The sequence below is a fragment of the Magnolia sinica genome, chromosome 11 (assembly GCF_029962835.1).
Source record: "Magnolia sinica isolate HGM2019 chromosome 11, MsV1, whole genome shotgun sequence".
Lineage (NCBI taxonomy): Eukaryota > Viridiplantae > Streptophyta > Magnoliopsida > Magnoliales > Magnoliaceae > Magnolia > Magnolia sinica.
In genome coordinates, this window is record NC_080583.1 from 7,829,484 (window position 1) to 7,843,412 (window position 13,929).

The following is a 13,929-nucleotide window of genomic DNA, read 5'->3' on the forward strand; positions in this document are numbered from 1 at the left end:
AGAATGAGTCAAATATCACGTCTGACCAGCTCATCCGCCTTGAGCAGATGCAGGAAATCTTTTGGAAGTAAAAGTCTAGAGTTAATTGGTTGGTTGATGGGGATAAAAATACCCATCTTTTCCATACCTCGGCCACTGAAAAACATTGCAGGGCCTTCATCCGTTCGATCAGGTTGTACTCGGGGCAGGAGACTAATGATTCGACATCGATAAAACATGCTGCGGTGGAATTCTACAAGCACCAGTTTACTCCTATAGCAGTATCAACCGATACCGAAATTCTGGATATCATTTCGTGCTTGGTCACACATCAGAACAACATTATGCTGATGGCTGCGCCGACCCTGTTGGAAGTCCAAAGGGCTATTCAGGCCATGCCAGTTGATGGAGCCCCTGGCCCAGATGGATTTTCAGCAACTTTTTTGGCCTCTTGTTGGGACGTGCTGGCCCATGACATCCATAAAGTAGTGCTATTTTTCTTCCAATGGGGTAATCTGCCAAGAGCTGTGACAACATCGCTGATTGGTCTTATCATAAAGTCTCAGTCGCCAGGGAGGTTCACTGACTTCCGGTCAATTAGTCTTTGCAATTGCTTGTATAAGATTTTTGCTAAAATCATTGCTACAAGGCTGAATCAAATCCTTCCTTCTCTGATTTCAAGGGAACAAGGGGCATTTATCCCGGGCCGTTTCATATCGGATAATATTGCGCTCAGTCAGGAACTTTTCAGAGACATCTCCAGGAAAGTTCAGGGTGGGAATATGGTGGTTAAACTAGATATAGAAAAGGCCCATGATAAGGTGGATCGGGGTTTTCTGGAGCAGGTTCTACAACATTTCGGGTTCAGCAATGCTTAGGTGGAGATGGTTGAAAAGTGTTGGGGTAATAATTGGTTCTCGGTTTTGGTTAATGGGGAGGCAAATGACTTCTTCAAATCATCTAGAGGGTTACATCAGGGAGACCCGCTCTCCCCAGCCCTTTTCATTATCACGGTTGAGGTTTTGCGCAGGGGCCTTAAGCAGTTGGTGGACTAAGGTCGTTGCACGCCGTTTAAGATCCGTAGGGGATGTCCTTCCATCTCCCACCTCTTGTATGCCAATGACACTCTTCTTTTCCTGAATGGGGGACTCGCGTCCCTCTGTGTGACGAAAGATTTCTTGGACACTTACCAAGCGGTGTCAGGGCAATGCATCAACCTCCATAAGAGTTCTTTTATCTATTTGGATAAAATACAAGCGACTAGGGTGAGAGCGATTGAGAGAAACATCGGCATCTCCAAGGCCTCCTCCCCTTTTACGTACCTAGGAGTTCCTATTTCAGCAGGCAGGTTGAAATCCAATGTTTTTCGGCCTCTGATGGAGAGGATTGAAGGCAGACTTAGAGGGTGGCAAGACAAGATTCTTTCGCAGGCAGGCAGAGCGGCTCTAATTAAGCATGTGCTGAGTAGTATCCCAGTCCATTCTTTGGCAGCTACCCACATCCCAAAGCAGGTTCTGAATGCTCTGAAAGCGAGCTTCGCTAATTTCTTTTGGGGTCGGTCGCAGGGTAAGAGGAAAACGCATTGGCTGAGCTGGAAGAGACTTGCGGTTCCTGCAGAAGAGGGTGGTTTTGGCTTTAGGAGATTGAAGGAAGTCATGAGGGCCTTTCACATGAAGATGGCATGGGGAATCTTGTTCTCCAAGTAGAACTCTTTATGGTGCTCGTACATGGCTGGCAAGTATCGTCAAGAGATTACGGCCGCAGGGACCGCTCCGACTAGTAGGTTTGCGTCTCTGATGTGGAAGCGCATTCAGGCCCAGTTTCAGTAGATGTATCCTCTGGTTCAAAGGATGATAGGGGAAGGAAGTTGTAAGCTTTGGAAGGAGAATTGGACAGGGCTAGGCTTGCTTCTCAATTTGGCTGAGAGTCCCATCCCCGTGGATTTGTTGGAGATGGAGGTTAGGCAGTTTTTAGGCCCAAACGGTCCTCTTCCTCCATTAGCAGTTTTTCGGTACTTACCTCAAGAGGTGCTCGATTTCATTTTTTAGGTCGAATTCTGTTTAACTGATAGCCCTGACTCGTTCTTCTGGCCTCTCTCCCTGTCGGGTTCTTTTACAGTTCGGTCTGTTAGGGATGTCTGTAGGACTCCTCGCCCGCTGTAAGAATGGTCCATGATGATGTGGAATGGGAAGCTTCCACCCAGAATATCCTTGCTAGCCTAGAAGGAGATGCAGAATGCGGTTCTGGTAGATGGCGCGGTTTAAGCACGTGGCGTCCAGATGGCTTCTGCATGTGTTTGTTGTAGCAACAGTTCCTCCAAATCCGTGGAAACTGTTGTCCATCTATTCGTGGAAAGCTCGATGGCACAGGCCGTTTGGGATCAGGTTGGTTCCACCTTTGGCGTTAATGTAATACCAGCTTCCTCCATTTCAGCAAGGTTTTCGCAATGGAGCAGAGCCTTATCTGCCAGAAAGTCGGAGGCTCAGATGTTTGCCCCATTTTATATTTGCTAGGAGCTTTGGAAAGCCTAGAATGTAGCTATGTTTGACAATAAACAGGTCTCCATTCCTGCTTTGATTTCTAAGGTAAATTAGTGGTTGAGCTACATCAATGATTGCAGCAAGGTGTATGCTACCTTAGTGTCGCCAAGACCTAATGTTTCATCGAGTTTAGCTGCTGCGGTTTCGAGGATTTCAGCCCAGCCGTCGATTGTCTTTTGGTCTAAACCTCGTTTTGAGTGGGCTAAGATAAATGTCGACGGATCCTCGAAAGGGAATCCGAGTCTCTCAGGCGGCGGGGGGATATGCAGGAATGATAGAGGGGAGGTTCGTTTTGCATTCGCCTGTGGTTATGGCTAAGGTACCAGCACGGGTACGGAGATCAGAGCCATCCATGACGGGCTTTCCCTCTGTCTAAACAGGGGCCTTGCTTTGGTGGAGGTTGAATCCGATTCCCAGTTAGTGGTGGATATCCTGAATGTTAGATCCACCCTAGGGTGGAAATGGGTCTATTGGCTCAGAAGGATTGAGAATCTCAAGAACTGGGGGCAGGTGCATTTTGGGCATACCTTCAGGGAGGCGAATTCCCCTGCCGACGCGCTAGCCCGCCTAGGTAGTGAAACTCAAGTTGCCCATATTTTCTCTTCACTAGATGAGCTCCCTCTACACGTGAGACGGTTGATTTTCCTTGATAAAACCGGGCTTGGTGCTATTAGAGGTCATTTTTGACGCCTCCCATCCTTTGTATGTAGTTTTTCACTTTCTTGTTTAGGATCTCACGATAGGTTTGCCTAGCCTTTCCTGGGCATCCCTAAATGTAATTTGGTTTCCCCTATATGATATGAATTCAAGGCCCCTGCGCCTTAAAAAAAAAATCGCTGACAAGGAAAAATACACAATATGAAATAGTATGTTCAGAGGTGATTCTAAGTCAAAGTAGCATTAGCCAAAACCATTGTACATTGTGCCATACACGACAACAAAAGAAAGTAACGTGTCTCGGTAGGCCAATTCATCCCCGTGATTTTTCACTTTCCAAGTGACAATTAATGGATAAGAATTATACAAAACATAGTTTCCAACCCTTCATCACATTTCTATAATGAAGTACCAAAAAGAGACTCATGTAATTTCCACCAACCACACCTATGAAACAATAAACAATGAATAGGCAAGTGGCAATCTTACTACTGCGAAGTTACGACAATCACGCTGCATGAGCCCGGTGGGCTTGAACCAACATCTGCAACCAATTGAGCTTCTTATGTCCGACCAACTTTAGGAAGACGACTGCCAATTGCTCATCCTTTGCTAGGATGTTGCTCACAAATAGGAAGTTGTTGCTCAAGACAAGCACTTGCTCTAATGCAATCATAACTTTCAATATCTGAGCCATGTCCTTACCCTTGGTCATTATAAGTGTAAAGGTCTTAATTACTTCCGTCATATTTTTTATTTATCAAAATTTTTACATAGATATGTTCTAATGTCGACTTCTTCTTGAATAACAGTGTTACATTTGTTTTCGGAGTTGTTCGGGTTCAGTGTGGGGCTCTTATATGATTAATCCATTCCATTGCAAATATCATATGCTTAGAGGATCTTTAGGCCACTATTTACAGTATCTTCTAAAGAAAGTAACATCATGCCCTCGTATTGTTTTGGCAAATCTGACATCGAGTCATTCGGATCCCTGGGCCGCAATGAGCCAACAACTGGTATTATGAAAAGAGAAGAAAATAGTCAGTTGATATATATAATTGACAATTACATGATAACAATATCATCTGCAATTATAAAAGAGAATACACATTTATGCATGCTTTCATATCCCACATTCTTTGTGATAACCTTCTAGGCATTGTCCCATTTGAAACCACTAGCAATGAGCATATCCCTCACATACTTGTAGATCTTCATTATTGTCCATAAACTGTTTTGTACATTAATGATTGTAAGGGAAACTCCTACATTCTTACGAGTCTTATCAACTATAGCTTTGTGTGCCTCCTGTTTGAATCCATTGTCTCAATTTCATCCAAACCTGACTTATTCCATCAGGGTGTTAATGAGTATATTATCCATTTCGTTGTCCCACCGAATGATAGAACTTCGTGTTGGGGGCCGTTGCACAAAACCTTAGGATCTAGCCTCCCAAAAACACCAGAATTATGGGATAATAAAGTAATAAAATAAATCAAAGCATAAACCACATGACACAAGAGATTTTTACGTAGAAAACCCTCCAAGATGTAAAAACCATAAGACCTCGTCTAGATTAACAATCCACTATGAAGTAAAACATTACAATCGATCACAAGCACACACCACTTGGATCAAACTTTCTTCACTCACGTAGGAGTGGATAAACAATAAGAGAATAAAGAAAAATGGAAAGATCTCATCGATTACGAGGACATAGAAGCGTTGAGATGTCGAGTGCACAACAGATCACGTCTATGAATATAACCTCCCTTCCACAAGCTTTCTCTCTCTCTCACATACCTTTGATAGCCCTAAACCCTTTAGTAAACCCTTGTAAAGCTTTAGGAAACCCTCTTGCATTGTCAATACCCTGAAAAATCCCTAGGGACCTCCTATTTATAGTTTAGGAAACTCTCTTTCCCACCCTTGCAAAAGTCGCCTCAAAATTCCGCATCCTGCACAAAATCGGACTCAAATCTGTGTAACCTCGACTAGTCGAGCAAAGTCCTCGACTGGTCAAGCGGAGCCTCGACCAGTCGAGTAGACTCCTTGACTGGTTGAGTAGTCTAGACGAATAAAAATAATTAGTCGTTGGACTTTGAGTCGAGCCCCACTTGACTGGTCGAGTGACACCCTTGACCAGTCGAGCCAGGCTCTCGACCGGTCGAGCCTGGGAGGAAAATTCCCATTAAATCTCTCCCTTTTTGACTCAGGAGAGATCCGCCTTCTTCAAGCTAGCCAGGTTTCTACAAACCTCAAACTTGCCCCTGAGCAATGCCTTGGTCATTATATCTGACCCATTATCGTCCGTGTGGACCTTCTTAAGCTGTAACACCTTATGTTCCAAAGTATCCCTGATTTAGTGATACTGAATCTCTATGTGCTTCAACTTAGAGTGTTGACTTAGATTCTTGCTCAAGTGTATAGCACTTTGGCTATCGCAATAGATCATGTGCCGCTCTTGCTTAAGTTCCTGTAGAAACCTCTTCATCAAAAGCATCTCTTTACATGCCTCTATGACTGTAATGTACTCGGCATCTGTCGTCGACAATATTATGACCTTCAGTAGCTTGCTCTGCTGAGAAATCACTCCCCCTGCAAGTGTGAACATAAACTCCAATGTAAACTTCCTGGAGTCTGTCACCTGCCATATCTGCATTTGTTTAGCCCTCTAACACAGGTTTTCCGTCACCATAGCATATGATCAACCTAGATGAGCCTCTTAGATACCGTAGTATCCACTTCACCACTACCCAATGCTCTTTATCATGGTTGGCAAGATATCGGCTGACAACACCAACCGCATATGCTATGTCTGGGTGTGTACACACCATAGCATACATCAAACTTCCTATCCCTGATGCGTAAGGTATCTTCTGCATCTTATCCATATCTACCTTCGTCTTGGGACACTGCTTCTCGCTCAATCTGAAGTGACCATTAAGTGGGGTACTGACCGGCTTCGCTGCATTCATATTGAACCGCTTTAGGACTTTCTCAATATACCGCTCTTGTGACAGCCAAAGTTTTCTGCTACTTTTGTCACGGGTTATCTCCATTCCTAGGATCTACTTAGCTGGGCCCAAGTCTTTCATTGTGAATAACTTGCCCAAATCTTATTTCAGCCTGTCAATCTTCTTAATGTCTTTTTCCATGATGAGCATATAATCAACATACAATAACAGAACCAAGAAATCACCATCTAAGAACTTGCGTGTGAATACATAATGGTTCGACTCCGTTTTGTCATATTCATGCTTCAACATGAACGAGTCGAACTTCTTGTACCATTGCCATGGAGCTTGTTTTAGCCCATATAAGCTCTTCCTTAGCCTCCACACCATATGCTTTTTGCCTTCGACTTCGATCCCCTCTGGTTGGTGCATGTAGATCTTTTCTTCCAGGTCACCATGGAGAATGGCAGTTTTAACATCTAATTGCTCTATCTCCAGATCCATGCTAGCCGCCAACCCAAGCAACACCCATATAGATGTCATCTTCACCACTGGTGGGAACATCTCCTCAAAGTATATACCTTTCCTCTGATCAAACCCTTTCACTACAAGTATAGCCTTGAACCTCATCTGTGAATTCTTCTGTTCAATCTTCTTAATAAACACCCACTTGTTGCTTAGAGCTTTCTTGCCCTTAGGCAATTTTACGATGTCATAGGTGTGGTTCTTATGCAAGGATTCTATCTTCTCTTGCATAGCTTTCAACTACTCCCCCTTATGCTTGTCAGCTAGGGCCTCAGAATAATCTTCTTGCTCTCCTCCATCAGTGAACATAATGTACTCATGCGACGAGTACCTCTTGGACGGTTGTCTGTCCCTAGATGACCTCGTCACCTGTGGCTTAATAGGTGGATTAAGTGGGGGCTGCTCTCCCGGTCCATCTTTTATAGGAACTCCCTCATCCTCTGCACCTTGTTGTACTCCCCCGTCATCAGGTACTATGGGAGAAATAACCGAATCCATGTCCTCTAGCTCACTTGAACTAGGCTGGTTCTTCTCTGGCTTACCAATGTCTTTTATACACTGATCTTCAAAGACAACCACATCTCTGCTCCTAACGAGCTTCTTCTCAGTCGGATTCCACAATCCGTAACCGAATTTTTCATCACCATACCCCAAGAACACACGCTGTCTGATCTTCATATCGTGTACCTCTCGTCCTTTGGTACGTGAACGGATGCCCTGCATCTAAATACTCTGAGATGACTGTAGAATGGATCTTGTTCAGTCCACACCTTCTCGGGTACTTCTCCATTCAACGGGGCTGATGGAGACTTGTTTATCAAATATACTACCGTGTGCATTGCTTCTCCCCAGAACATCTTAAGCAACTTTGTATGGAATAATATGCATCTGATTCTCTCTACAATGGTGCAATTCATTCTCTCAGCCACACCATTATGCTAGGGGGTCTTGGGAACCATCTATTCATGTCGTATACCCAGGGACTTATAATACTTATGAAAGTTACCGATGTATTCACCATCATTATCAGTGCGAATGCACTTTAATGGTCTACCTGTCTCTCTCTCTCGACCATAGCATGAAACAATTTAAACACACCAAAAACCTCATCCTTGGATATATCATCTATAAAAGTGACAAAATACAATGCCCTAGCCAAGGTTTTTGTCCTCATAGGACCACAAACATCAAAATAAACCAAATCTAATGCATGTACTTTATAAACATGAGAAATAGATTTAACAAATGAAACTCTATATTGTTTCCTTGATAAACAATCAATACAGATTTTGAGAGGTATACCTGTCATGTCTGGAAGGAGTCGCTTCTTTGCTAGTACATGAAGCCCTTTTTCACTCATGTGGCTTAGACGCCTATGCCACATGTCAATAGCTGAATCTTTCGCTGTGTTTAACCCACCTTTGCACACACTAACACTTCCCTTGTAAAGGGTGTAATACTTCTTTCCTCCTACTGCGATCAACGAACTCTTGATGAGCTTCCAGTGCCCGCCATCATCTAACCTTCCTGTCGACATCAAGTTGAGGTGAAGGTTTGGGATATGCCTCACATCCCTGAGAACCAATGTGCAGTCCACATCGGTCTTCACACAAATATCATCGACCCCTACGATCTTCGATACATAAGAATTTTTCATCTTCACGGTCTCAAAGTCACCTGATTTGTAGCTTGTGAAGAAGTCCCTACGTAGAGTCGCGTGAAATGAGGCTCCTGAGTCTATCACCCAGTCGGTGTCCTAACTCATAGTCGTGAGACAAACATCAAGATCTGCTGAAAGAATAACTACAACGTCGCCATCTGAAGCGACCGTAGTAGAATTTGATTCATCTTCCTTCTCCTTTCCTTTGCTTTCTTATCGTTCTTATTCTTACGACATTCATGCTTATAGTGGCCGTTCTTGCCACAATTCCAGCATTCAACATCCTTCCTAGTGCTTGACTTACCTCTTAATTTATCTCCGGCCTTCCCGCCTTTTCTGTTCTTTTCTCTCCCTCGTTCTTATGTCACAAGGGCCTCTTGCTGAGTAGACTCCCGAGACTTCCTCCTTGTCTCCTCATTAAAGAGACAGCTAGTTACTTGTTCCATGGACATCTTTCCATCTGGCGTGGAGTTACTTAAAGACACTACCAATGTCTCTCAACTATCGAGCAATGAGCTAAGCAATATCAAAGCCTGTAATTCATCGTCCAGGACCATTTTCATGGGGAAGAGCTGGTTCAATATATTGCTGACTTCATTCATGTACTCAGTCACAAAACCACCATCTTTGAACTTGAGATTCACAAGTCGCCTTATTAGAAAAATCTTATTGCCGGTTGTCTTCCTCTCATACAACCCTTGCAATTTTAGCCATAGACTAGCAGCTGAGGTCTCCGTAGACACATGGTGGAATACGGAATCGTCCAACCATTGCCTAATAAACCCCACTACCTTACGGTCCAATTTCTTCTAATCATTATCTATCATATTCTTTGACTTTGCTGATATGCCTTGAATTGGAGAATACAAGTCCTTGCAATAAAGCAAGTTCTCCATCTTAGCCTTGCATATGGTCTAATTAAAACCATTGAGGCTAATCATCCTTGATGAGCCACCTTCCATAATTCAGAATCGATCCCACTCCATTCAATGAACCTGTCTCTGATACCACTATGCTGGGGGCCGTTGCACAAAACCTTATAATCTAACCTCCCAAAAACACCAGAATTATAGGATAATAAAGGAATGAAATAAATCAAATCATAAACCACATGACATAAGAGATTTTTATGTGGAAAACCTTACAAGAGGTAAAAACCACGGGACCTTGTCCAGATCAACAATCCACTATGAAGTAGAATGTTGCAACCTATCACAAGCATACACCGCTTGGATCAAACCTTCTTCACTCACGCAAGAATGGATAAACAATAAGAGAATAAAGAAAAACGAAGAGATCTCACCGATTACGAGGACGTAGAAATGCTAAAATGTCGAGTGCACGATAGATCACCTTTATGAATATAACCTCCCTTCCACAAGCTTTCTCTCTCTCTCTATCTCTCTCTTTCTCTCTCTCACACACACATACACACCTTTGATAGCCCTAAACCCTTTAGCAAACCCTTGTAAATCTTTAGGAAACCCTCTTGCATTGTAAATACCCTAGAAAAGCTCTAGGGACCTCCTATTTATAGTTTAGGAAACTCTCTTTCGCACCCTTACGAAAGCCGCCTCAAAATTCTGCATTCCGCACAAAATCGGACTCAAATCTGCGTAACCTCGACTAGTCGAACAGAGTCCTCGACGGGTCGAGCGGAGCCTCGACCGGTCGAGCAGACTTCTCAACTAGTCGAGCAGCCTGGACGAATAAAAACAATTGGTCGCTGGACTTTGAGTCGAGCCCCACTCGACTGGTCAAGTGCCACCCTCGACCGGTCGAGTCTGGGAGGAAAAATCCCATCACTTTGCGCTGCATTCTCAGAACCCAATTTCGTTGCTATCTTCTGAGTGACTTTTTCATCTCTTTCATTGGAATCTTACCCAAAGATTTTGTAGGCATAGTTTATGCATTTCTCTTCAATTTATCTAAATAATTACACAAAAATAGATAACCTCCAAATGTTATAATAATATTTTAGACAAAATTGACACATGTTATTATGTAAGTCAGGAAGTTCTTGTTTAAGATGTTCAAATGTAAAGCAGCGCATTAGTATTAAATGCTCAACAACATATGAATCATAAACATGTGAATGTTAAAGAGAAGCATTGTATGGTTCAAATAAATATTACTTATGATTAATAATAATAATAATAATAATAAAAACAACATTATCTTCACTGTATGAGATGCTAATCATCCCATATCCAATTGACAATTCTATTCTTTATCCTTGCCCATTCGTCTTTATCACGTTGTGTGACATTCACTAGCAAGCTACTTTCGTATAGAACTTTCACCTCTGCAAGTACATGTGTGATGTCATCTTTATTGTCAAGTAATGAACTTTCTTTTCTCATCATCCTGCCTTCACAGATCCCTTGATGTGGAGAATGTAACATGTGATCACAATCTTCATTTGTATATAGAGCTTAAATTATAGAGCTATCTTTAGGATAGAAAATCATATTTTCAACACTCCAAAACAATGTTCATTATATTTCATAGTTGAGCATAACACTAGTTAATTTTATTCTTATTCAATGGCGTTTGTCCAATTTGATATTCATGTATGTTATAATGTACACCACAATAAGGAGCCATGAAACTCGGAGAATTGAACCCCGCTCAACTATGTAATGTTTCCCTACAATATATAGAAAATGTAATTATGAATACTATTAAAACATTTCATTGGTAGAACGTATAGGAACTCCATATCAAGGGAACATGCAGCCATAAAAATTTGAAGATGAATCCCATCCTATTACGGAAGCTTGAATTTTCCACTATAAGGAGACAGCTAGTATGCAGGTCCTCTCAAAACAAGAAAGAACTATGTTCATTTACCTGAAAGTTTGTATTACATGTTCGATTCGACGATCTCTAGAGTCTCCTGTCTAGATTGCTTTACGAACACTAGATATAACGACATTATTACATCTAAAATCCTATCGTAATGCTGATTGACTATTTTTTTCAGAATGTATGAATTAATGCCTGATAACTCTATTTCAAACGTTATGTCCAATAACAGGAAAGAACATAACTAATTATTCTTTAAAACTAAGCATCTTAGTATCATTAAAAAAAGGGTAAACGTCTCCCTCCTTAACAGTTTCCATTTGGTGTAGACCACTTAAATCACAAGCCAGCCTGATTTTTTTTTCACAGCTAATGGTTAGAGTGGATTACAAATATACATGATGGTGGACTCGGAAAAGATCAAGGGCCACGAGCGTCCCTAAAATTGCCTTTAAAACTCCTGTTTTTTTAACAGTTGCGCCAGGATGCCACCGTTTTTTTAGTATGAAATCCTAGCCGTGCATCGCACAAGAATGCCTTTGCCATTGCATTATTTTCTCTTCCCACGATTACCTCAAAAGAGCATTTATAATTTTTTTTTTTAAACTTTTAATGGAAGTGAACAATTCAAGACATTCGATGCATTTGCTTTGAGCTGCCATTGATGGACTGCATGGACCAAACATCACACCAATTGGAAAATCCTAATCATCTAGGTGGTGTACATCCATGAGATTGGTGAAAAGAAAATGTCACCGGTCCAAAAATAATGGATGATCGGTCAAGATCGTTGGATAAAGGTGATATCCGCGCTAATCCACCGTCCACAATGGAACACATGGTTTTGATGTCTGGATTGGCATCGCGTGGATGATGTACGGCCATCCAGAACATCCAGATTGTAGGTACCACTGTGGATGGAGCATATCACTAAAACCATACTGCCCAAGCAACCTTAACCATCCAGTTATAGTTAAATGGTAAGTTGTCCAAATTCAAAGGGAAAGACACAGATGGGTAATATTATAGTTTCAGTGCAATTATTCAGTTACCCTCCATTCATGGTTGGGTCAGGGATTTGGACGGTCTGGATTGCAGTACAACTATTCCATCTGATCTGGTGGACCACCATGCACAAATCAAACTGACAGTTAAAACTAACTTTTTTCCTAACCGTCCATCCTTTTTTGCCTTGTGTGGCTCCCATGAGGAGTGAAATGGCGTAGGGTTCATGCCAAAAGATCTAAACAGTGTAGCCCATCTGATGGCATCCTCTGATCATACACACGTATGCCATATTGGCACGTGTGGAAGGATAGGCGAGGCCCCCGCACGCGTGGCTTAACAAACGTCGATTAACAAATGTTCAACATGTCGACTTGTATTACTGTCATAACAAAGACAATTTCATCAATTCATCTTTTTCTCAAAACTATTCATCTTTTCTAACCATTTGTGAATGAAAATTAACATCAGATGAACGGACAGGATTGATCACAAGCATGAACAACGGTAGCTGTACGGTTACTGCCGCAGGAAGGCCTTTCACCGGAGTAGTGATATTGCACGAGTCGTATGTTATTTTCAACATTTTACAAAGGGAATTGGTTTATATACACCCAACCCCTCAGATTTCCATACACCCATTTTACATTAGCAACACAAAAGTGTACCAGTCTATCATACACAATGAAAATGGAAACAAAAAAAAAAAAAAAAACCCAAGTGTACTACAAATCCCAAAGTGGAAAATGGTTGTATGTAAATGTAAAAAATATTGGGTTTGTAAAAGCAACTCCCTTTTAGATAGTGGAAGTAGGAGTAAAGGAAATGTATATTGAGGTGGTTGTATATTCTATTTAATTATCTATGTGATGTGTGGATAGAGAGAATCTCGTGTTGTTGGTCTTGTGGCCATGATGGCTCATAGACCATTGAGAAAGTATAACATTTGTACGGTGCTGATAAACTAAAAGAAAAGAAAACAGAAAAAAGAAGAAGAACAAAATCTGAAAATTAATTTAAGTGCTGAATTGTGACTTTGAAATAATAAGAGGAATATTTTAATAAAAAGTGAAAAGAAATTTTAATACACCACCACACTTAATACGTTGAATTTGCCAAATGTTCCAAATAAGTAAAAATCTTTTAAAATGTCAAAATTTAGTAATAAGTGATGAAATAAGTTTTATCGAACGGGTCTTAAGCAATGTTCGAAATGTCGGTATCACGTTACGTATTGCATCCTTGGGATACAAATAAATATTGGTTATCACATAAGATATATCGTTTGTATTGAGTAATTTTTCGCACTTTTTAGAAAACATTAGGAAAATGGTTAAAGTTTTCAATGAAACTTTCGGGATTGTTTAAAAAGGCCTTAATATACACTTCTAAATCATAACATCTCAAAAAAAAAAAGTGCACATAATAGGTTTCCTTACAAAGACATGACAAATCAGTAGATCAACCCTCATATATGCTTAATTTCATGTTTGTAGTGGAATATTGCAAGCAATTTACGAGAAATTAAGGAAATTTTGAATTTCCCTAAATCGGACCACTTACATTCAAATTTAGAAATTAGAGTGTATGTGATGATCATTTCATCAAATACTCCTAAATACTTCGAAATTAGTCTCTATTTACAGTTGATTGAAAGAATTATTATTATTATTATTAAATGGAGAACATGAAAAACTAATGGATATCGATATCAAAGATTCAACTCCATGATTTTCAATGCAAAACACGAAGAACCAATGAATTTGTAATTATTTGACACTGATTTAACATAATT

General features: G+C 41.1%; 2 protein-coding genes across 9 annotated transcripts in view; one reads left to right on the plus strand and one right to left on the minus strand.

The window, feature by feature from the left end:
- The window catches only part of LOC131218723 (MADS-box transcription factor 27-like), a 70,167-nt gene that overhangs the window by 17,292 nt on the left and 38,946 nt on the right, over positions 1 to 13,929 (plus strand). The window lies entirely within an intron of this gene.
- Positions 1 to 13,929, minus strand: part of LOC131218724 (uncharacterized) — a 71,614-nt gene that overhangs the window by 1,071 nt on the left and 56,614 nt on the right. For 2 of the 5 annotated variants that reach the window (XR_009157809.1, XM_058213465.1), the window contains one exon: positions 10,588 to 10,704. The exons of 2 other annotated variants lie outside the window; for them this stretch is intronic. Coding sequence is in view for 1 of the 3 variants with exons in the window: in XM_058213458.1 (XP_058069441.1) it covers positions 10,517 to 10,704 (188 nt within the window). In the remaining 2 variants the exon portion in view is untranslated. Of the gene's footprint in view, positions 1 to 10,255; positions 10,705 to 13,929 lie in introns of those variants that run through there. One more of the 5 variants, XM_058213458.1, reaches the window with a different exon arrangement.